The 24,856-nt window shown below is 42.7% G+C and overlaps 1 protein-coding gene across 4 annotated transcripts in view; it reads right to left on the bottom strand.

Annotated features, from left to right (window-relative positions):
- The window catches only part of LRP8 (LDL receptor related protein 8), a 309,826-nt gene that overhangs the window by 34,328 nt on the left and 250,642 nt on the right, over positions 1-24,856 (bottom strand). For 2 of the 4 annotated variants that reach the window (XM_084852479.1, XM_084852478.1), the window contains exons 5-7: positions 11,794-12,162; positions 3,767-3,889; positions 3,288-3,410 (exon numbers count right to left, since the gene is read on the bottom strand). In XM_084852479.1, coding sequence (XP_084708605.1) covers positions 3,288-3,410; positions 3,767-3,889; positions 11,794-12,162 — 615 coding nt within the window. The remainder of the gene's footprint in view (positions 1-3,287; positions 3,411-3,766; positions 3,890-11,793; positions 12,163-24,856) is intronic. The other 2 variants (XM_084852480.1, XM_084852481.1) reach the window with 1 other exon arrangement.

The following is a 24,856-nucleotide window of genomic DNA, read 5'->3' as shown; positions in this document are numbered from 1 at the left end:
CTGCTGTCACCAAAACTGACACCAAATGCCCAAAGGTTTGCAACTAAAATTAAGAGCATTAATTAAGCAAATTGCTATCATTTATTCCACTTGAGGAATAGAATAGAGGAATGCAGGAGTATGCAATTGTAGGCACCTTGCTACTAATAATCTTTTCTAGACCTGACAACTTCCATGAACAAAGTCTGGATCATTTGTTCCCCCACTGGCAGAAGCTGAAATTGAAAATCCACTACAATTTTATCCAGGCAACTCTAAACTGCCATGGGGGTTAAAGAAGGCCATTTCCATGCCCGAAACAACATTTTGCTTGTCATTTCAATTAACCTGCACAAAGTAAGGAACAACATTTTCATCCTGGTGTGAGATTTGCTGTACAGTTACATATTGGAATCCTGGGTAAGCTTTGTATACCGCAGGATTCTATAATACTAAAATATCCGTTTTTTTAACACAAGAAAAAAGCTGATGATGTATCCCTCCACCCCTCCAACTTTACTTTCTTGGATGCTGTTATTTAGTGGGTGAGCGATGAACCTTCAAAGAAAATTTAACAAGTGGAAAATACTGCACTGCAAAGGCTTCCATAACAGCCGGGTGCAACACACTCACCAATTCCAAGCAGAAAGGTCACGTTATTAACAGCAGCAAGTTCAGAGATTGGAATAGCTGCCTATATCATGGTGGTGTTTGCTGGCTGCCTTTCATTATTCAGATTGATTTTGCCTGTGACTGGCCATGAGCCAATTAGGCCATATGCATACTGAAACATTACTGAAGGTTGTTGGAGCTCAAGGAAGGTCTTCCATATATTAATTGTTATTCTTGTTTACAGTGGGGCTTTTCAGCACAGCATGCCAAATTCTATACTACTAGCGAGTAATCATGCTGCTGCATTCTGGACCAAATGACATTTCTGAAGTGTTCTCAAGGGCAGTCCAATGTAGAGAGCATTATAATGGTCTAATACAGAGCTTGCCCCTGCACCAGTCCCTGTCTCCCAGGAGTGGAGTGCAGCTAAACCTGATAAAAGGCATTCTGGGTGACCATGGCCACCTTGGCATCCAGGAGCTGAGCCAGATCCAAGAATACTCCCCCAAATGTATACCTGATCCTTAAAAGATGGAGTGTGGCCCAATTCAGAACAGGTACTACACTCAAATCCTAGTCAGTCAGATCACTCACCATCAACATCTCTGTCTTGTCTGGGCTGAGTTACAGTTTGTTCACCTTAATCCAGCCCAATGTTGCAGGGAATCCTCAGGCAGGGCTGGGGTCGTGTGCCATCCAAATCACATTGGGCTCCAACTAAAAATCAGCCCCAACCAGCATGGCCAATAGGCAGGGATGATGGGAGTTGTAGTCCATCAACACCTGGTGGGCCACAGGTTCCCAAGCTCTGAACTAAGGTAATCCTTATAACAGCTTAGAAATGCAAACTTGCTGTTGCCCAGAAATACAAGCTGTGGTAAAGAGGTGAAAAACAAGGCCAAGGTACAGAAGAATGTTTTATGCAGCATCTCAATGTTGATGCTAAGTGAATAATAAGAACGTAAGAGCCATCCTGAATCACAGCAAAGGTTTATCAAGTCCAGCATTCTGTTCACACACTGGCCAGCCAGATGTCTGTGGGATTCTCACAATTAGGGCATATATAGCACCCTCCTGCTCTCATTCTCCCAGCAAACTGATATTGAGACAGGCATATTGCCTCTGATGTGGCCGGTAATATACAGCTATCATGACTAGCAGCCATTGATTGCCTTACCCTCCATGAATTTGTCTAATCCCCTTTTAAAGCCAAGTTGGTGGCCATCAATTTGTGAAAGCAAATTCCATAGTTTAATTATGTATTAGGTGAAGAAGTATTTCCTTTTATCTGTCCTGAATCTCCCACCAATTAAGGTTCATGGGATGATTGCAGGTTAAAGTAACTATGTTATTTAAGTTGTCGCAGAACAACCAGCAGTTGTTATATCCCAGCAGTATAAACAGTGACCATGGCAAAATTCAGATGAATGAAATATATCTACTTAAGTCTGTTCAAACCTCTTCTTGAAAATGCATTCAAAGGAACTGAGTCAGATTTCATTGATGCCCAAGAGCATATCCATCAGTGTAACAGTTCAGTCAGGTTCACATCAATGAGAATGGCTTTGTTTGATCTTCCTGGAAAGGGATTTTTCCCCTTCTCTGCTCATGGAGTTTTTTCATACCTCGTATCTGAAGGAATACACTATGAATTCATGACCACACATAGATAAATAAACAGGTCAACAGATATCTGTTGGCAGATATCATTCAATAAATATGTTTCAGCTTCTTTAATGATGCAATCAAGCTTCTGCTATTTTAGAATAAACCTCCAAGTCATGTATAACTGAATGACACCCATGCCTTAATGACATTTGCCCAGTGTCTCATCACTCATACTGCTTTCATTAGGACACAGGATCAGTTTACACCATGATAACATTTTTATGGGGAAAATCATCCCTGGTTCTTCCAAAGATTTTTTTCTTATAAATTCACCCCCGCTGGGTGAAATCAAAACACAGTAAAGGGAAATTCAGCTAATGATGCACTGTACATTGCCCCAGGTGCTTTACCCAGTTGCACTTATCCAGGTGCTGACACTCTTGCATAGTGGAGGAGGAGGTGAGCCTCCCGCCCCTGATAACATCATGCATAATGTGGATGTCCACTGATATGGGTGCCTGACTTATGTGCCCCTTAAGAAAGGTTGTGTGTGTAAACCATACCGCAGCATGGAACTCTTGCACTGTGTGTGACATTACCTGTGGGTTGGAGGGAGGGGCGGGTGCCCACATCTCCTCCACATGAACACTTCCGTCACTTGAGCAAGGTTCTGAACTGGGCCTGTGTGCTGATTTCACAATGTGCATTTATAAGAACAAAGGAAACGTCTGAGCACATAAACTTTCCATACATTTTACAATAACCACCACAATTAAGAATTCGCATCAGCAGGAGGCCAGGAGACTGAATTTCCGATCGTGTGATGAGTTTAAACCTCTTTGCAATCAGCCTTGATTTATTTCCTGGTGTAACAGGGCCCTCATGTAGAGCTATGCAAAACCTACAATTCAAGGAATCAGATTCCAGCTCTTTTTACACCCATGCAATAGACACAGAGACGAGGTGAGCAGAAAAACTAATAAGGAGTGGCACTAGTAGTCATATGCTCCTGTTCTGACAGTCCTGAACACAAAGAAAATGGGAGGGATTGTTAAAAAAAGGAGGTAGAAATAAGGAGTGTACTGTACCACATGCTTTTAGAGGCTCATCAGACCAGTCCCTGCAGTCCCTGTGTGAATCGCACACCTTGACTTCCTCTATGCACTCTCCACTCTTACACTGAAACTTGGTGGGACTCTCGCACGCTGCTTCTGTTATGTCAGGCAAGGGAGGGAAAGCAGCTGAAGTTAGATTAGGCACATGAAAATGAAGACAGGACATTAAGATGCAGAAGGGTGTCACTGAGAAGAAATGGGATGGAGTTAAGCAACGGGATATTTAGTTGCAACGTATGACAAGTGATTTGCCAAAGAGCAATGCCTGCTAAAGCTAGGGGGAAATGTCCCCAAGGAGCCTCTTTGTTGGAGTGTTCAAAAAGTTCACAATAAGGACTGACTGAATCGTGGCCCTGGAAGGTAGACTGGGTGCCATGCCTGGCATCCGAGATCCTTTGAGCCATGGCTTCTGCTGCACCCCCTCCCAGGGCACTGATCAGGATCATACCTACCACGGACACAGCCAGCTTCATCGCTGTTGTCAGGGCAGTCATGCACCTTGTTGCACTGCTTGGCTCCATGGATACAGGTCCCATCGCCACACTGGAACTCATCAGGGCTGCAAGTCACCAGGGCTTGAGAACAAAGGAATGAAAGGGAATACTGTGACCCATGGTGTAGTTTGATATTTCTCACAGGTTCTGTAATCAGCAGTACTATTCTCAACAATCCTGAAACTTGTGGGAACTGCGGCAGTGTTTCTTCCTTGGTGTGGTGAGCAACAGTACTGGCTGGGAATAATGGGGTTGTGGCCCAGCACATCTGGAGGGCACTAGGCCGGGGAAGGCCACTGTGTGGCCTTGGCAGGCCCTGTTGATAACAACAACTCCTACCGTGAGGATATCCCCTTGCGTCCGAACCGCGCCCCACCCCATCTCTTCCATTCTGAACCCTTTTGCTTGGCAGGATTCATTATAGCTATAATTTCTAAGCTTGTCAGTAAACAAAGAGAAAATCAGATGGTTTGGGAGGGTGCAAAGGAGCAACTTCAAAGCTGAATGTCAAAGCTTACAACTACTGCAGCCTCTCTGAATAAACGTACCTGGAAGCATTCATTTGAGCGTTTCCCCCATGGGGAATTGCATCCTCATTCTAAGTGACAGAAAATCACTGCCATTGTGTAGCTGGAGCACTACAACACAGACACTAATTCATGTGATCCAAGAGCCTGATGACAGAATCTCCTTGGCAATTTTACAAACTGTCCCCAACATCAGGAATTATGGCTCTTCAAAACCCTGGAATCATCACGGAGGCAACAAGAAAGAACACAGCAGGTACCATAAGGCACAATAACATGATATGGTACAAATGCTGTCCATCATGGAAGACAAACCCACTACAAGGACTCAGGATCACTACAGTGAACTAGACTTAGGCATATTGTATTCCTAATATTTATCTCAGTTGAAGGCACACTTGGAAGAAACCGATTATCTAGACCCATTTCAGTCGGGCTTCAGGCTTGGGCATGGGACAGAAATGGCTTTGGTCGCCTTGGTGGATGATATGAGGAGGGCTCTGGATAGGGGTGAATGCTCCTTCCTTGTTCTCCTCGACCTCTCAGCGGCTTTTGATACCATTGACCATGGTATCCTCCTGGACCGCCTGGAGGGGTTGGGCATTGGAGACACCATATTGCAGCGGTTCCGGTCCTTCCTCTCTGGCAGGTACCAGAGGGTAGCACTGGGAGAGGAGGTTTCGGACTCATGGCCACTCACTTGTGGGGTGCCACAGGATTCCATCCTCTCCCTGATGCTATTTAACATCTATGTGAAGCTGCTGGGGGCTATTATCAGGAGGTTTGGGGTGCGGTGTCATCGGTATGCAGATGACACGCAGCTCTACCTCTCGGTCAAATCTTCACCAAGGTTGGCCGTAGAATCCCTGTCCAAATGTCTGGAGATGGTGAGTGGTTGGATGGGGAGGAATAAGCTGAAGCTGAACCCTGACAAGACCGAGGTACTTTTGGTAGGAGACAAGAGGAGGCTGGGGGATGTTGACCTGGTGTTGAATGGGGTACGGCTACCCTTGAAAGACCAGATCCGCAGCCTGGGGGTCATTTTGGACTCCCAGCTGTCCATGGAGGCTCAGGTGTCAGCTGTGAGCCGGACAGCGCTGTATCAACTCCATCTGATACAGCGGCTGCATCCCTTCCTTCCCAACCATCTGCTCCCATCGGTATTACATGCCCTGGTCTCCTCTCATTTAGACTACTGTGACTAAGGGTTACCCTTGAAGATGGTTCGGAAGCTGCAGCTGGTAGAGAAGGCGGCGGCTCGCCTGATTAAAGGCAGCCGCCGGTGAGTTCACATCACTCCAGTGCTGAAGGAGTTGCACTGGTTACCAGTTTTTTTCGGAGCCAAATTCAAGGTGTTGGTTTTGACCTTTAAAACCCTATATGGTTCCGGCACAGCCTATCTTAAGGAGCGCCTCCAGCAACACCAGACAGGCCGCTTAACAAGATCAGCCTTGGATGGCCTTCTCTCCGTCCAATCAGCCAGGACAGCTAGACTGGTGGGGATGAGGGAGAGGGCCTTTTCTGTGGTGGCCCCCACTCTGTGGAACTCCCTCCCTAGGGAACTCCGCCATGCCCCTTCTTTAATGAGCTTCCGCCATGCATTAAAAACGTGGTTGTTCAGGCAGGCATTTGGGGTGGGTTAGGGTATTTTAGAAAATGTTTTATTGTAGAATTTTATTGTTTTAAACTGTTTTATTATTTGCTTTGTACATTGCCCAGAGTGGCTGGGTGACCAGCCAGATGGGCAATTAATAAATTTAATAAGTAAATAAATTTAATTAATAAATAAGTCCCCTCAAAATATCACGCATACAAATACGTATTCACAGATTACTATTTCTGTTGAAAACCAGATGTGTGAGGCTTTCACCTTATGCTGCATGTCAACATATATGAAAAAGAACCTTGTGCATCTACCCCACAGGGAGCTGTTTTGAGATACAACATGTGGTGAAAAGCAGCAGCGCAAACTCATGCTGCAATGTGAGCAATCGTTCTGAATGTCTCTTATATTTTCCTTCCAAAGGCATCTTTTATATGTTGACCTTCCAACACATGTTAAACTGGGAAATTGCTATTTTATCCCTGCATTCCAGTTGGGAGGCCAACTGTCAAGCCACAGCCCACTTCAACTTAAACCACTCTAGTTAATGGGACTAAACAAATTTAATGAAAAATCAGCAGTTCAAATATTTTGCAAACTGCCATCTTGGGGTCGAAGCAGCCATGGAACCTACTCTGTTCTTATTTGTCCATTGGAGCCAGTTAACATAATATTAACATAACCCATTTAGCTTGCTCTTGTGAAGCTATTAACATGGACTGAACATGAGTAGTGAAACCTCTACTTAGTACTTGCACATTAAAAAGGTAAAAGGTAAAGGTGTCCCCAACCAGTCGTGTCCGACTCTAGGGTGCGGCACTCATCCCCGTTTCTAAGCTGAAGAGCCAGTGCTATCTGAAGACGCTTCCGTGGTCATGTGGCCAGCATGACTGAACACCGAGGTGCATGGAACGCTGTTACCTTTCCCGCTGAGGCGGTACCTATTTATCTACTTGCAATTTCTTGCTTTCGAACTGCTAGGTTGGCAGAAGCTGGGACTGAAGATGGGAGCTCACTCCGTCATGCAGCACTCGGGTCTCGAACTGCTGACCTGTCGACCTTCCAGTCTGCAGTTCAGCATCTTAACCACTAAGCCACCGCGGCCCTCTAACTTGCACATTACAATAGGGGTGATTGTATCTATCACTGCATGGGGTTCACCAACAGAGTCATTGTAAACAAGTAATAGTTAAAGGTTTATATCCAATGGGTTGCATTCAATGTTAGTCTAACTTAAGTCCCATTCATTCAATGTGTCTACTCTAAGTAGAAAACTGGAAAACAAAAAAAAATTCCCCACTGATTTGTGGTACAACCAACTATGGACTATTGCCCTGGAAGAAAAGCTAAACAACCAACCATGAGCTACATAAACGAAACAATAATAATGAGGCTAACAATATCTTCAAAACCTGGTATAGTTTTATCAATTACGTTAATAAAGAAGACAATGCAATAACACCACCAAGCTCTCACAGATTGCTGTAGAAAGACACTTTTAGGCAATACACCTCACTCTAATGAGCTCTCTGAAACTTGCCATAATACCCCCTAATGAATGTACTTGATCGTTGTGTTATTGGCTTACACAATTAAATGCTGTTGGTTGTGTATTAGCATTTTATTGAATGAAATCTAATACAAATGCACGCACATACACACATATATACACAGAGACAGACAGACAGAGAGTATCATGGGAAAAATGTGATAAGAGATAAATATGGAAACATAGTATAGTGATAGGATGAAAACATGAGATGATGGGACACTGCAGGGCAGTTCTGCATTCCTTGATAATATAACACATCATCAAGGAATGCAAATGCTAAGAAGGATTCTGTAATTAGCTAGCCCTTGTGCTGTATCAGCCATGTAAACCCACCCACAAAACTGCTTGCTGCTTCAGTTGCCAACTGGTAAAATGCACCATATGGAGGTGTCTGGAGCAATTCATCCAAAGTTGCACATGGAAGTTTGTACCACAAATGGGAACTGTTAAGAGCGCACCTGCATGGGGTGATTTCCAGAGACTTGCTGCACTGACTGAGCACATCTGATTTCTGGCAAATCTGTGCTGCCCTCGTTCAATCTATGCTGAACTTCCCGCCTTTCTACTTATCCTATATGATTACTCAGCAATCATGTAGTACATTGTTTTTCCAAACACCAATAGCTGAAGCACTCTTTATATTAGATTTCATATATTTCAAACAAAACCTTTCAGTGCTTCATGTGTATATCCCTTAAGAATACTCTGAAGGATAGACTTCTGGTTGGAACCAATGTTGTTCTGGCAGCTTCACCATGGGTTCTCCGTGGGAGCTTTCTCAAACAGTTTTTTAAAAGTTGAAAAACCTTTTCATCTCCCCCTTGGAATTAAAAGGGGGGGGCAAGGCAGCTCTGGATAACATCTTGGAGAAAAGTATTCCCCACGAGATAGTGGGGGGGCTGGATTCCAGGATTATCCCCCCAGAGCTTTACCAACACAAAAAACTGTTCTGAAACTCCTATTTCATAAGAGAAAACAGGGCTGATGCGTTCCATAATAATATATGCTTTAAGAAATATCAGCAACTCCTGAGGGATGATTTAAGAAATATTAACAATATTTGAGAACATCTGAGGACCTGCAAGATCTGTTTGAGAGAAACATGACTACACCGAAGAGAAGGGGCTGGTATTACTGCCAACTCCCCCCGTACCTCCTGTGTCAAAAGTTTCGAGAACAGAAGATATAGGGGAATTATTTACTCTGATAAAGACTTTATCATCGCAATTTACGGAGCAAGCCAAAAGCATTTTCACTTGTTGTCACCACTAATGCATAGACTTAATGTACTTTCATTCTTCCACTTGAACACTTATGTTGCCAACACTTATGGCAATGACTGATAGATGCTGGCTCCTCTGCAAATTTATTTTAAATTACTGACATCCCTCTATTATGTATGATACACAGAAATGAGGGACAAGAGCGGATTTTGGGATGTTGATATCTTAAGTTCTGTACCAAAAAGGAGAACAGGTCTACTGTTTACTGAGTGCCAATTCTGTCACAATATTCCTTCTCCAAGGGTAAATATGCAGACAGAATTTTGGACTTGGCATAATAAAAAATGTTATGTTGGAATGTATTATGTTATGGGTATTACTCTACAGAGAAAAAGAGAGAAGGTGAGAAAGACCATTGTGGCCCAGTTCAGATGATTTGTTGAACTATGGTTCACTGGTCTAGGTACAAGCTGTACACCCACATATCGGGGCTGTTCATACAACACACTAGCCTACACTCAGTGGCTGAGTGTAGGTTGTTGTTGAATCGTGGGTTGTTTGTTGAACTGTGGTTTAGCATGTTGTCTGAACCCAGGACATTTTCTGCAGGGTGGCTTGTTATCCATGCAGTGTGGCTTGTTAACCACCCTGAACAACCCAACAACAAACCATGGGTTGTCAAGGTGGTTTGTTTGAGAAAAATAAGCAATACTGCATGATTAACAAGCCACCCTGTGGAAAATGTCCTATGTTCAGACAATACTCTAACCCATGGTTCAAAAACAACCCATGTTTCAACAACAACCCACACTCAACCACTGAGTGTGGGTTAGTGTGTTGTCCGAACCCAGTCACTCCCTCCTCCCCACTCTCTTGTGCCTTAATTCAATACATCCTAGCGTGTTAAACCACAGCTTTCCATTGTCTGAACTCAGAAATTGTGGTTTGAACATTCTCTGCAACCACGGTCAAACAGCAGTTTAATATCCTCGTTTGTAGGGAGCACTTAAACCACAGTTTCCCAAACAGATGTTACAGAAAACTGTAGTTTAACAAATCAGGAAAAATGGCATGCAAGAGAAGGGAGAAGGGGAGTGAGGGGCGAATGTGGAGGCATACAGTTCATTCTCAAGCCTATGTAGAATTAGCCTTTAGTTGTTTGCCTCCAAGCCATCAAAATGTCACATGGTGGATAAGAAATCATTTTTCATACCTGTAGCTTCTTCTGAACATCTAATTTAAAAATGAAAGACATGGAAGGCAGAAGAAAATCCTAGACTGTTCACATTGGGTACCTTGCCTCTACATGCACATTCAGCACCCCAACAGCTGGGAAGGAAGACAAAGATTGCTGCTTCTGGCATGAGCAATGCACCTTCAGTTTGTGGCCTGCCTCTGAATTTGATGTGACCTGCCTCTGTATTTGCCTGATTCCAACATTGTTTAATGATTCTCCAAAATTTTGTATGCAGATTGCAAGAAGCCATAAGGATTCAGTCCTAGCAAGCAAGGGCTGCCCTCCTGCCCACAGATGGCTGTTATCAGCCACCTTGATTACACATAGCTGTAGTATAAATATTTCATTTCATTTCTGTGTCACGATTATGAATATTTCAGTGAAACATTTTCTCCATTTCCTTCTCTCTCACTCTCTCTCTCTCTCTCTCTCTCAGTCCTTGGGTGAACGACTAGCTTAAGTTATTTAGCACCTGAAAAATGGATGAAACATCCCAAAACACTGCAGCCATGTGTGAAAGAGCACAAAGCCAACTGAGGAGAAATCTATTATTCAGTATCTCAGGGCCTTTAACAACTTGACTACTCACACAAGAGGAGCTTCAATTATTATTTTTTAGCGCGTAAAGCTTCTCACGCTGCAGGTAGAAGCATTTTTCAGTGCAGTCTAGATTCATGGGCAGAAAGTATACTGAACACACGATCTATAGATAGTGTTAAGAGTATTGGCTAGCCAGTCAAATTACGCAATTACTAATTACCCAACTGTGGACACATATATAGCCAGCACATGCTTTAGTTAGACCTGTAGCTCTTGAGAGCCTCTTTTCCACCATCAAATTTTAGCTGTCAGAAAGCTGTGGTTTCAGAGGTGGGTTTTTTTCTTGATACGGCCACCCTGAATTTCAAGGCATTTCAGCTACACTATCTTCCTGATTCTCTTGGCTGATACATTGCTCACTATGTAACAAGAGCCTAACCCACCACTGACACCTGTCCTGGTATATGTCAGGGTTGGATCGGAGCCCACAGAGCCCCAAAGCAGTTCTGATTGTGAGGAAGAGATAGAAACCATGGGAGAGGAACCCGTGCGCTGTTCAGAAGTGCAGCCAGAGGGAGAGCCCCTCCCTGATCACATTCCTGAGAGTGACAGTGACCCTGGCAGGGAGAGGGAGGGACAACTGGAGCTTCTGGACATGAGGCACCAGTGCAGGGACAAGCAGGAGATGGCGGGCGCTGAGAGGAGGCGCTCAGCCCGCTTGGCGCAACGACAACAGCTGCGCCCCGATGCCCTACGGCGAAGGGGTGGACTCTCTCCTCCTAGCCCTTAAGTTCAGAGGATTCCCACCCTTTCCCTCCAAACGAAGACCAACTGATTCCCTAAGGCTAGAACTCCCTGGTAGGCAGCTCTCTTAAGTTTCCCTCTTAGGGTCAGGCAATTACCATCTGTAAGCATCACTAGGTTGAATGGAAATAAAACCTTGGAAAAGAGCCCTATTGTCTGTGTGTTGATTCTGGCTACTTGAGGATTTCAGAAGGCAGCAAGGGCGCTCCTGACAGTATAAGACACATGAAAAAGCAGCCCTGGTCTTACTAGAGGTGTCGACTCATTTGCAGTTCACTCCAGCCTCTGAATCACTTCCTCAACATGTCAACAAAATAGCAGTTAAAATGAGTTCAGGACGGTGATCCTATGCATCTTTGGGAGTCATCCCCTTTGAACTCAGTGGAACATACCGCCAGATATACAGCTGGATTGCAAAAGCTATTCTCTCCGGATAAATGACTGTTGAGAGCCTGCCCCCACCTTCCCACATGCCATTCCATGCCCTGCGGACACTCACGACAATCTTGTTCATCCGACTTGTCTTTGCAGTCTTCATCTCCATCACACTTCCAGTTCAGATGAATGCATTCTCCATTGCCGCACTGGAACTCATGAACTGCACAGGTGCTCATGACTTGCGGCTTGAGTTTGTAGCCACACTTCTCCATCGACTCGTCTGAAAGGTCCTCACAATCGGGCTGGTTGTCACAGACCCAGATCTGTGGGATGCACAGGCTGTTATTGCACTGGAACTCATTGGGGTTGCAAGTGAGGGGAGGGCACTTCCTCTCATCACTGCCATCACCGCAGTCGTCGTCACCATCACAGACGAAGATCGTAGCTATGCAGGTCTTGTTACTGCACTGGAACTCGCTAGAAGAACAGACTTTGGAGTAAAAGCAAAACAGATGAGTTACCCTGTGCATTTCCTTTGCTTGCGCATGTGTATGCATTTTATTACTGTATACTCTGTTTCATATAGCAAGATCACTTTTACCATCTTCATCTGCGTCCACTACTTCCAAGGGCACACCTGCACATCCCTACTTCAGGGACTGGATGGGTATTTGATATTTACACCCAGCTTATATTCATTCCACCCATTCTCCTCACATAACAACTGAAGAACCAAAGGATGTACAGCTTGCCCGGCCCACCCTTTACCACTGAAACTCAAAGTTCCCATTGCCTTGCCTTGCCATTTCCCTAGCGCACCCCCTGCTCCTTATTAGTGAATCCTAACTCCTTGCCTCCATCTCTGGTTTCTTTCTCCCTCTCCCTCTTATTAGGAATAGCCTGCTGGTCCAGTGCTACTGGGTTGGTATCAAGAATTCTTCTCTTTTGTAAAACTCCATGGTAAAATGAAATCATTATTTCACCTCAACCTTTGTTAGTGAGCTAATTTCCCCACGTTTTGTTAAACTATAGCGTAAGGTCTATCATGTGTGTGGCACACCTCTGCAAAAGATCCTTATATTTTCAGGATTACCTAGTATGTGTGTACACATGTGAGTTTGCACGCACGTATGAACAGGGGACGTTCAGTAACAATAGATTTGTATAAAGGCATTATGATACTGGCAGTTTTATTTTCAGGTTTTTTCCTCAACCAGGAATATGCCTTTTTCACAGCAGCCACACTCTGGGTCAACAGTTGCATTCAGCTATTCACCACAGCCCCAAGATCCCTTTTCCCGGTCAGTCACTACCAGCTCAGACCCCATTGGTGTATATGTGGAATTAGGATCTTTTCTTACCTCAGGGTAGTATCCAACGGCGTCATTCCGCAAATTCAAATAGCGCTAGTGAAGCTCTGTCAAATCTTTCCATTGCACAAGTGGTTGCCCATTATGCAACTGGTTGCACAATGGGTTGCGCAAGCATAAAGGGCAACTGCTTGCAAAACAGGTTGCACAATGGATTACATAAGAGTTATGCGCAACCTGCTGCTCAATGGGTTGCACAAGGAATGTGCAACTGCTTGCGCAACTGCGCTTGCACAAATGTAACTTAAGTAGGATTCTCCTCTTGCACATAGTTTGGAACCTAGTTTCTGCCAGTGCAACGTCATTTGCACTAAAGGAATGACACAGTTGGATACTGTCCTCAATGTACATCACTTTATACTTGCTTACGCTAAACCACATTTGCAATTTTAATGCTCATTCCTCCAGTTTGCACAGATCCTTTTGGAGCTTTTTGCTATCCCCATTTGTTTCAACCACCTGGAATATTTTGGTGCCATCAGCAAACTTGGCTGCCTCTTGCATTCCCAATGGCAAGCCACAGGACCCAGCAGAACAGATCATAAAGATGGCAGCAATAAAAGGCATTTCGTGCATTCTTGTTTTCATGCTTCCGATTCTTGCAGTGCTTTTAGTCCATGCTGGTGCCTGCCAACCCAACAGGGACCCATGGAGGACCAGTGTGGCCCATTCCATCCTTAAATCTGCAGTTAATACAGGGGTGTCATGGGTGTGGGAGAGAGGTATCTTTAGTTTTTGCACTATAGAACCCAAATGGGAGCTCAAGAAGTTGCCTCTGAGATGTGTCCAAAACTGCATGTCTCTGCACTTTAGCAAGCGGGGAAGAATACCCCTGGCTCATTTGCTCATGTTAATTCATTGAAACGTATGAAAATTTCATAATGCCTGTCATGTAGCATTGAGACTAAGCTAAAGCGGAGGCAGGGGGTAATGGCCAGATGGTCAAAAATCTCTTTCAAGCCTGAAAGCAGCCAGGTGGCAAATCTAACTAGAGCAGTCCAAGAATTGCGGGTCGGTAAAACAATAAGAGGGGACCACTGTACAAATCTGGAGGAAAAGAACAGCAAAACTGTTGCACGTAAAGGCTGAAGAGCACTGATACAACCAGATGGGGGAGGCCAGAAATAACAGTGCTCCAGTTAAAGACCACGGGCAGAATGGGTCAATAACTGAAGCACTATCTTGCAGACTTCTTATCTGCAGTACAGTATATTCTGCTTTGGCTTAGGTGCCAATTCCCCCCCCCCCAACATAAGTAGATTGCAGAATTTCACAGCATGTCTTGTTTTGAACACATTAAGAAGGATGCACAGGGCAAAGGCTCAGTGAGGTACGCAAGGATTTCGCTTCTGAGTTGCACTGATAAGTCCCTTTGCAACGAACCGAAAATTTCTCTGGAAGTCACCATGTGGCATTTGCATACAAATGAGACTTTTATGAGCTATAAAGTTGGGCTGGATTCTTTCCCCCTCCTCCCATCTTGGCATACCTGATTTAGAGCTGAGCCAGAGGAAGCAATTCAAATGAAAACTTCCAGGTGTCCTAGCTACAGGCAATTAATGGTCACTTTGATTACCAAAAGAAAATCCATCTCCCCCACTCCCAACTAGAACTCCCAGAGAACACACTTAATAACCAAGCAAATTTGTGTGCAATTTGCTTGGTTATTAAGGGGAAAGGAACCCACTTCACCAGTTTGAAAAATCCACCAGATCATTTACAAATTATGCCAAATGAAGTATCAGCCTTGGAAAATAGTTCTTTTAGCTCGTGTAGGCAAGGAGTATTTTACTGTCAATAGATGACGTAGACATTGCTCCTCTTGCACTGTTCCCATGATAAACCACATAGCTTACTAGTAGCTGAGACAGCAGCAATATCAGAAGGGTGATGGGGGTAGGGGGATTAAACTGGAAGGGATAATTCAAAGAAAAAATGGCTTATTCATCATTGCTTAGAATCACAGAATCATAGAATAGTAGGGTTGGAAGGGGCCTAGAAGACCATTGAGTCCAACCCCCTGCTCAACGCAGGAATCCAAGTCAGAGCATCCCTGACAGATGGCTGTCCAGCCTCGTCTTGAACGCCTCCAGTGTGGGAGAGCCCACCACCTCCCTAGTTTATTGGTTCCATTGTCGTACTGCTCTAACAGTCAGGAGGTTTTTCCTGATGTTCAGCCGGAATCTGGCTAGCTGTAACTTGAACCCATTATTCCATGTCCTGCTCTCTGGGATGATCAAGAAGAGATCCCGGCCTTCCTCTCTGTGACAACCTTTCAAGTCCTTGAAGAACGCTATCATATCTCCCCTCAGTCTTCTCTTCTCAAGGCTAAACATGCCCAGTTCTTTCAGTCTCTCTTCATAGGGCTTTGTTTCCAATCCCCTGATCATCTTCGTTGCCCTCCTCTGAACCCTCTCCAGTTTGTCTATATCCTTCTTAAAATGTGGTGCCCAGAACTGGACACAGTACTCAAGATGAGGCCTAACTAGTGCTGAGTAGAGGGGAACTAGTACTTCCCGTGATTTGGAAGCTATACTTCTACTAATGCAGCCCAAAATGGAATTTGCCTTTTTTGCAGCCACATCACATTGTTGGCTCATGTCAAGGTATTTAATTAGGTGCAAATCCTAATCCCAGATCTCTTTGCCTCGTGGCACCTGCACTATCAGGTAGGAAGGTGTCCAAAGACTATGCTATGCAACTGTTCCTAGGCTGCACCATCCACAAAACTGAAGGACCAAATCAAGCATGTTTATGTTTATTAAAATATGCTTGCGTGTTAGGGCATTTCTACATGAGGCTTTTATCCAGCACCTTTATCAAGGTTTCTGCTTCCAGATTCTTTGAGGGATTAAGATTAGCTTCTTTACGCATGCTTTTTTTCTGGGGGGTTTCTTTCTCTGTCTTTCTATATGTTTTATTACACAACCACTAGATGGTGCTGTGGTATAGCAGAATTGCACAATTACACCAGACAGTCATTCAGCCATTTCTAAATAATATCAGACTTTCCTCCTTAGGAAAAAAAAACTCGCAACAATGGTTGCAAAGCACAGGAGAGGTCCTGGAGGATAATGATGTCATGTAAAAGACCTGCAAACTACTGTGAGTGAGCAAACTCACCAGTACAAAATAGAAGCTTGTGTAGAAAGGCTCTTAGGTTATAAAGTGGGGGTGGGGGTTAGGTTTTTCTATGAAAAGGAGCAGCAGGGAAGGGGAACAAAACCAGCCCTGCCTCCATTTTATCTTGCCACAATCATTGTTGCCTGGCTCTGATACTGAAAGTGAGCGAGCTGGGGAAAAAATGGCTTAAAGCAGTGAAGCGTGGTGAGGTCAAGTGGGGGAAAGAAGCACATCTTTCTTCCATCCTCCGCACACTCACTCTGATGCAGTTATACACACAACCCACTCTGCACCTGATAGCCTAATAGGCAACTGTGTGTTTCCTAAAATCCGTTGAATTAATCATGTTAATTTGAAAACAGCCTGGGGTTTTATCTCCTGCATCAGCTTCAAGTATTTTGACTTGTGAACACATTTGGCATCCTCTTTAAACAAAATCTTACTGTGCGTTAACTTTTAATGTGTTTCTGTGATGAAGGGATCAAGCTGAGTTTCAAGCAAACGAAAGAGAATCAGGTACTTTCCTATTGCTTCTGTGCATTGCCAACAGCTTTGCACCACCTAGTCAAGGGTGGAGCAAGACCATGCTTGAAGTGCCAGAACTTAGCTACTGCAATAGGGTGCCCTGTGTTTTTGAAGTGGAAATCTGAGATATCTTGGAATTTGCTTATGCATCCCAAGGCTGAGACTGTTGACTGTGGGACTGTAATCTTGAACTAACAAACACCTGTGAGGTCTAAGATTCCAGAACTTTACAACCCTGCAAAACTTAATATATCTTAGGGATACCTTAGCTAATATTTCCTGGCAGCCAAGGAGTAACCACCTCTCTCACTTTTCAAACATCCTATTCTTAATTGTCACATGATAAAATGCAGTTTTATCATCTTGCTTAATGGCTTAAGTGCGGCCCTCTTGGATCACTAGCCTTATTCCCATATCAGGCAATAATTTTTAGCAGCATGGATATAAGCTCTCTTGAAAAGCTCAAAGCATTTTGATAAATGTGAAGGAAGCAGTGGCTGTACACCGCTAACGTAGCACTCCAGGTTGCCTACAGGAAATTACCTTTGTAGCATTCATTTGAATGGATTAAAAATCAGTGAGCAAAGTTTACATAAGCTCTTATTCCCCCGTCCTACCTTCTTTTTTGGCAGGGCTGAAGCAATTTACACTTCAGCTGTGCATTTATTTCCATTTTTGGAGATCTAATGAGCATTTTTCTTTTTTCTTTAGCTTGTCTCCACCCTTCCTTCTGCTTGTATCGCTTTTCTCTCTCTTTTGAAATCTGCCAAACATGAAAATCAAAGAATTCCACACATATGTGCAAAAATAACCCTTCACCAGAAGACGATACAAATTAATACAATAGTTCTTCATCATCTCCTCTGTGCCTGCATATGTACCTATGTGCTCTCCCATCAAAGGCCATCTCAAATCATTAACGAACATAGCGCTAAATAATCATAAATGAGATATGCTGGCTTTCGCACAAGCCATCTGTTTACATCCTTTGATTTTCCTACCTATTACATTAGGAACTCCTTATGGAACCCCTTTGTAAACAAGGGGAAAGATAGTGATTTCCTTTTAAAAAACAAACTTCCAAGTCCCATGAAATAACTGCAGTAATTGCAAGTACAGAAACAACTTTAAAACATAAAGAATTCTCAAATCTTCAAATTTCTGGATAGCATGATTTCCTCTTTAAAAAATACAGAAGAGAGAGAAAGTGACAGAGAGAAGGAAAGGGTATATCTATTGGTTTGTAGATCAATCTGTATATCTAATGACCAAATTTGCCAACGTTGTCACGTTCAACAGAAAGTTGAAATTATGCAGTTAGAGTAAATTTTCACAATACATCTCATTTGCTACAATTGTGTGTGTGTGTGTGTGTGTACACACATATGTAAGAGATGGTGAAAAGGACTGGAGATCAATATGTATGTAAGGGCAACCTGCTGTCTCTGCCATTCCTATACTTAAGACTGTTAACTTCTGTATTATTTCTCTGATTGACGGGTTGACCAAATGGAGTGCTGCTGCTATGGCCAGATCAACCCTAGGGCAGAGAGGTAATGCAACAACAGTTCAAGAACTGGTGCAAGATTGAGAGGCAGAAAATCCAAACGGTGCCCTTCCAGAATAGCAAATAAACAAAACAAAGTAACTTGACAATGTTAACATGCTTTAATGCAGGGGTGTACAACCTTTTTGGGCCCCAGGGATGCACTGGGCAACAGCAGGGGGCCTAGAAATCTGCACACACACAGAGACAATTGCTGAAACGGCAGAGGGTGTCGTGGGGGTTGGTGATGGAGCGGGAGAATAAAACCTCCTCCACCCCACAGCCAATGGATATCACTGTTTTCTCATCACCATTAGTGATGGTGGCAGAGGGAACATGGGGGGGTACATAACCCACATCAGGGGGCTGCATGTAGTCCATGGGCCATGGGTTGTGCACCCCTGCTTTAATGGCACCCCATCCCTGCATCCCTGCCTCATGGTAGTTAGCCTTAGAAATATGATTGGGGTTTCCAGGCATGGGAAAGGTTTCAGGAGTTCAGAGAGTTTTAAAAAGATTATAAAATACTATGAACTGCTTACGTTTCTGTTGTTGTGGTTGACTAATTGTAGCCAATTTAACCAATTAATTGCTAAATCAATCAACCCACTTACATAAACAGAATAGTATTTTTAGATTGTTTAATAAAGGTAACAGTTTTTCTTCAAAAAGTATCACTTATGTATTATTGTGAAAATGACTTTGCCGAAATCCACAGATGTATGAACGCAGTGTCCAAAGCCATGGGCTCTTCACACAGGGCAAGTCAAATTCCAATACAGATTCCAATCTACCACTCTCACAAACTGATCTCTCAGGCTACTGCATGCTCTTTGCCCTCATTACAAAGTGTTCAACATTAAGAACAATTATTATTCTTGGACTGTTATTTTCAGTTTGTACTGTAATTGTTCTGAAGATGGAAGGATATCTAACCCACTTATTCTCTAGCTTAGATGAGACTTATCAACTATACTGGCAATTCTGAAAGTATTACCAGCTTGGTAACTTCCCCAGAAACAAATGAGGCTGTGTGCATAATTGACTATTACCTCACATATTTAGTATGTAGCATGTCGTGTTAAAACTGCTAATATTATTTGTCACATAAAAAAAACAAGCTGTAGCAATATGAATGGTGGCAGGAAGTCATAATCCTAAAATTGTTAGAGTGAAATGTTAGAATAGTTTCCTTGGAACCACTGTGGATGCAAAAACATCACTGCACATTCTGAAAATGATCTGATTCAGGTCTGTGAAAGTAATGGCTGATGAATGTAAATATGGTGCCTCAGTATTGCCCTACTGGAGTTAGGGTGCCTATGAGCTGGCTTGCACGTAATGAGAAGCCCCTGTGGGTGAATTTCCTCATGGGGTTTCTTACCATAGTGCTGGCTGCCATTCTGAAAATTAAGGCCGCAGCTGAGGGCATGCCATGGCTTGTCATTATGTGTGAATCTGGCAAGGGTGGGTTGTTGGGGTGGTTAACAAGCCTCCCACAACCCTAAAACAGGCTACGGATTCTGGGTGGCTTATTAACCACCCCAATAACCCACCCTCACCAGGTTCACATGTAATGATAAGTTGCAGTGTGCCCCCACTGTGCTCTGAATTTTCAAAATGTGAATGGAAAGCCCTGCAGGGAAATTCACCTAAGTGGCTTGCTGTTACGTGGGAACCAGATCAGTGAGTCCTACTTTACAGAGAATAGTTCTCTGTACAAAGCATTGTCCAATCCAAGGCCTGTTTAAAAGATAAAGAACCCTAAGAAAGAAGAGCAGAGGCCTTGAGGTTCCCCATCAACAGTTAGCACCTAGACAGCAGTGAGATATATTGTGATGTATTGTACAATTAGATGTCTTTGTAATTAAATTATAGCAATCAGTTCTAAATTTACATCTAGACATAAAATATTCAAATCTGGGTCCTCTTTTTTGGTGATGCATAAGTGGGCACCCACACTGGAGTGTCAGTAAAGACCCTCACTTCAACACATTCTTTCAAAAGCCATTTTGTTTTTTTTCTCTCGAGTATGAAATGGCCAGAAATGGAGATGGGAAGTAGGATATGAGCTAAAGCAAGAGTCCCCAGAGAGCGCACACACGCACACGCACACTCACACACACACACTCACACTCATTTTGAGTGTATAAATGTTCCCAGTCCCTGCAACTCTATAAAGCAGTGGTCCCTGCGGGGGCCTCCAATGGCACCCACGAAACTCTCCACTCCCTGCCCTTCAAATATCTATTTAAAAAAAAAACCTTGAAAAACAACATGGCACCACATTCTTCTTCCTGTTCCTGAATTTGCTGATCAGCAGGCAGGAAGAGAAGGAAAGAGTTGCTTCCTGTCACCACCCAATCTTCTTCCATCCTTCCAGGCCTTTCCCCTTTGCTTGCTATTTCTCCACTCCCACCATCTAGCCTTTCTGTTTTCTACCCAACTCCTTTCCTCACTATTTCTCTCCCTTCCCTATCCCTAGCCTTCTTTCTCTCACTTCCTAGCCATGCTCTTTCTCTCACTCGCCCCTTCATCTTGCTATTTTTCTCCAATCCTAACTTCTAGCCTTGCTATTCCCCCCCCACACACACCTCTATACCTCACTGCTTGTCCCCCTCCTAGCCTCTAACTTCACTCTTTCTCGCACCTCTATCCCTTTGCCTTGCTATTTTCTTCTCCCTCCTACCCTTTAGCCTTGCAATTTCTCCCCCCCCACAACTCTTTTGACTAGCCAGGTCCTCATAGCAGCCATTAAGTGATTAGCCACATCTTCCATGGGAGAGAGGTTGTAGTGGCACCCACAGCAGTTTCTCAGATCCCCAAATGTGCCTATGGGTCCAAAAATGTTGCTGACTCCTGAGCTAAAGGGCCCAGAGAAAGAGCTTTGCTAGATGAGAAGGACGTCTTCCCCTTGTTAGAATGGCTAGAAATTCTGGAGGTCTCCCTTGCTGTGAGAAGCACAGCTTATAATACTACCCTTTGATCTACAACCATTCTCTGGCATGATGGAACTCAGTACCTCCTGCTCTTTGTTTTGGAAATGCTATAATTCACTTGAATGCTTAAGTGTATGGCACACTGGTTCAAAATAAGTATTTAGGCTGGTAATGTTCAGATCTGTATTTTCTGAATAAAAAAATAATTTGTAAAATTAATTTGAGTTCAATGCACCTGGAAGATTGCTTGATGTATTTATTCCCTTCAGAGTGCTAATCTTTGACAATGGGCACTTAACTTGGAAAGATTATGCTGAAAATGTACTTGATGCTGTACTGTGTACCTTTCATATTCAAAATCATACAAGATTAGAGGACAGGAGGAATACCTAGATTTGAAATCTCTCGAGAGATGGTGTTCTGAATTTCGCCCTTTCTGTTTAGGAAAAAGACTCTGACAGAGTCTTAAGAGCTTTAGGTTAGTCAAATTAAAGTTATTAGATTACATGCAGATCTTTTGAATCTCTGTTGTGTTTGTAAACCCCATTTCATATTCTGATTATAAAAAGCAAATCGGCTTAGTGATTCCATATGTGCTAAAATATTCCCATACTAGCCCCAAACCACTAGTCAGGTCAGATCAAAGCCCATCTTTCAAGTTGATTCCAGATCACTGGGTTGGTGTGGTTAAGGAATACCATTTTTATAGCCCAGAAAGCAAGGGTAAAGAGAAACAGTAAATCCAGCTGGTGACAACTTCATCCACAGATATGAAGTACGGCCCTATTTACAGTAAGTGAACTGGAGAAGGTTATCTGATAGAGGACCAAATGGCAAGAAAACCATGTAAATGGAGGATAGTACCAATTATCCCAATAGTTAACAATAACATTTCAATGGGACTGTACTTTATCATGCAATAACATGAAGCAATCAGATCAAAATTTTGCACTTGCTGCGGCCAATTTTCATTTCATCAGGCATTGAGATGATGAAGGATAAGGTTATCAATGGCTACTTGTCATGATGGCTATATCTCACCTCCAGTACCAGATGTAATATGCCTGTGTATACCAGTTGCTGGAGAATATGAGCAGAAGGGTGCTATTGCACTCATGTCCTAGTTGTGGGCTTCCCACAGGTAAGCTGGTTGGCCACTGTGTGAACAGAAAGCTGGACTAGATAGGCTTTTAGTCTGATTCAGGATGGCTCTTCTTATGTTCTTACTTTCTGATTTTTTTTAGTGGTTATTCTGTTTGTTTATTTTCATTTTTTAGAGTTCTATTTGTGGTTGTTGTTGATGATGATGATAATAGCAGAATTTCTTAGTGTCCTTTCTCTTATAAAGACCCAAGGCAACTGACAACAAAATTATTACAACATATATATAAATTATGAAATATACAGTGGTTACAAACAATTTCCATAAAAATACCAAAACATAATAATGTTTATGTAATGTTTATATACATATTGCTTCTTTATGTTTGAAATTTAATTAGCCGCTTTGAACTACTAGAAAAGCTGCCTAGAAATATTTTAGGTAAAATAATATTTTTAAGGGGTTGAACCTTCCTAATTTCACTGCAGACAGCAAGATCTTTATGGATTTCGATTATACACATAAGAGTAGGATTTAACTTGTGGTATCATATTGATCTGAAAACACATGGCCTCTCAACATAACACAATCCAATAATTTGAATTGTGCTCTTGATTTTCAAATACGTCAACTAAGCAAAAACACAGAGAAAGGACCAGGTCAGACCAGGGGAGGGAAGAAAGCAGGAAGTGTTAATCTAATAAATCTAAATCTCACCCTATAGGAGAGACTCCTGGAGCAGCTTGAATTACAGTTTCGGGATACAGACCAGCAAGAAGTAGATTGCAGATCAGAGGCGTCTCCATAGAACAGTAACTGGAAACCACTGATCTATGCATGAATTAAAGGCACACTGGTGTCTGAGCAATTCTAAACACATGGTAATAATTAACCTCCTCTCCCCCCCGATACACTAGTGGAAAAAAATTGGGCAATGCAAGAGACTGTGCAATGCATTGTGCAAATGGGAACATCTCTGGATTTCAGTTCTTTACTCACATATGAATCTTGCACGATCAGAAATAGCCCTTCTGCATGCAGAAGAGGCCATCTGCTTGTGGAATGGCACCTCTGGATCTAACCCATGTTAAGTTAGAAATATACCATTAAGTTACTGGTCCTTAGCTTCTAAGAGGTATTGAATGGGTTCAGACAACACGATAACCTATGCTCAAGGGTTGAGTGTGGGTTAGCACTGAACTGTGGGTTACTGGGTTGTCTGACAAACCATGGCATTTCTTGGCACTTGGGCAGGATACATTTTGGATTTCAAGAAAATAATAAATAAACGAATAAGGAAATACCTGTAAAAAATTAAAGTAATGGCAACATGTGATGCTAAAATTTATTAAGGCAAATAGAAGTTGAGGGGGAAAAAAGAGTATGTGACAGACAGGAAAAGAGAGGTGCTATGATGACAAATGTGAATGTATCATCATGCTTGTAAACTTTTATTGTTGCTAGGTTGGTCTAGTACAAAAAGTGAATAATTTTATAATTGACATTATTTCTTTGCATTAATGATTATAGATGTGGCATTTTAATTTAGATCAAAGTTTGGATAGCTCAGAGATATGAGAGAGAGATGGGAGAGGTATATTGTAAATATATAAAAATATATCATGGAGAGGTCTGGCCAAAGACGTTTTGCTGCCTGAAGTAAAGGACAGGATGATGGTCCCCCACCACCCCACTCGACGTACAAGAGCTGACTGGACTGGCAAGTGAATCTTACATTGCTGATAGGTCAGCATCCTCCACTTTATGTATACCTTTTACGTTATATTACATACGAAATACAAATAGAATTTCACAAACTTTTTCAGAACAGATTGGTGGCAGCTAGACTGGTATTTGCCAAGCAATGGAAAACAGACATAAAACTGTCCAAAAGAAAATGAGTACTGAAGGTTTCAGTATTAATGAAAACTATTAAGATCCCCCTTTCATTAGCAAACAATTCATGACATATGGAGATCAGTTTTGCATTATATTAACAACAGCATATAAAACTAATGATGCACAGTGGATAAAGGTCCATAAACATCTATGGAGGAATTGTTATCAACCTATATCCATGTGGAATATGTCAGAAATGGAAAAATTATGTTTATTTATATATGCAGATACCTTAGTTGTCTTGCTCTGAAAAAAGAAATGAAACACACATTTCAGGTTTCAAATTCTCAAGCAAATACATACATAGCTTAGGGACGAGCATGCCCTGGAAACGCATTTATCAAAAGCAGAACAGACACTCCCTGCAACCTTCCATGCCCACAGTCAGCTTCCAAGTCAATAGGTAGAAAAAGAATTAAGTTGATCAAAAGGAATAAGAAAAATTTACTTCAAGTAAAAGATCCTTGCGGCTACAACAACTGAGACACAGACTCCCAACAGTGCAACTCCGCTGAATAATGATGTACAAAGCAATTCTGCTAGTACAAGTAAGTGAGGTCATTGCTCCATAAAACCTCTACTTCTACTAATTTAATTTTCTTGCTGGGAATTCTCCACTAGGGCAAAAATGAAGACTGCTGCACTGCAAGGCCTAAATATTCATAGTATTTAGTACATTC

Source organism: Heloderma suspectum, chromosome 4 (genome assembly GCF_057233095.1).
Source record: "Heloderma suspectum isolate Gila_16-S chromosome 4, 16-S_ref, whole genome shotgun sequence".
NCBI lineage: Eukaryota > Metazoa > Chordata > Lepidosauria > Squamata > Helodermatidae > Heloderma > Heloderma suspectum.
This window is presented reverse-complemented; position numbering and strand designations above follow the sequence as displayed.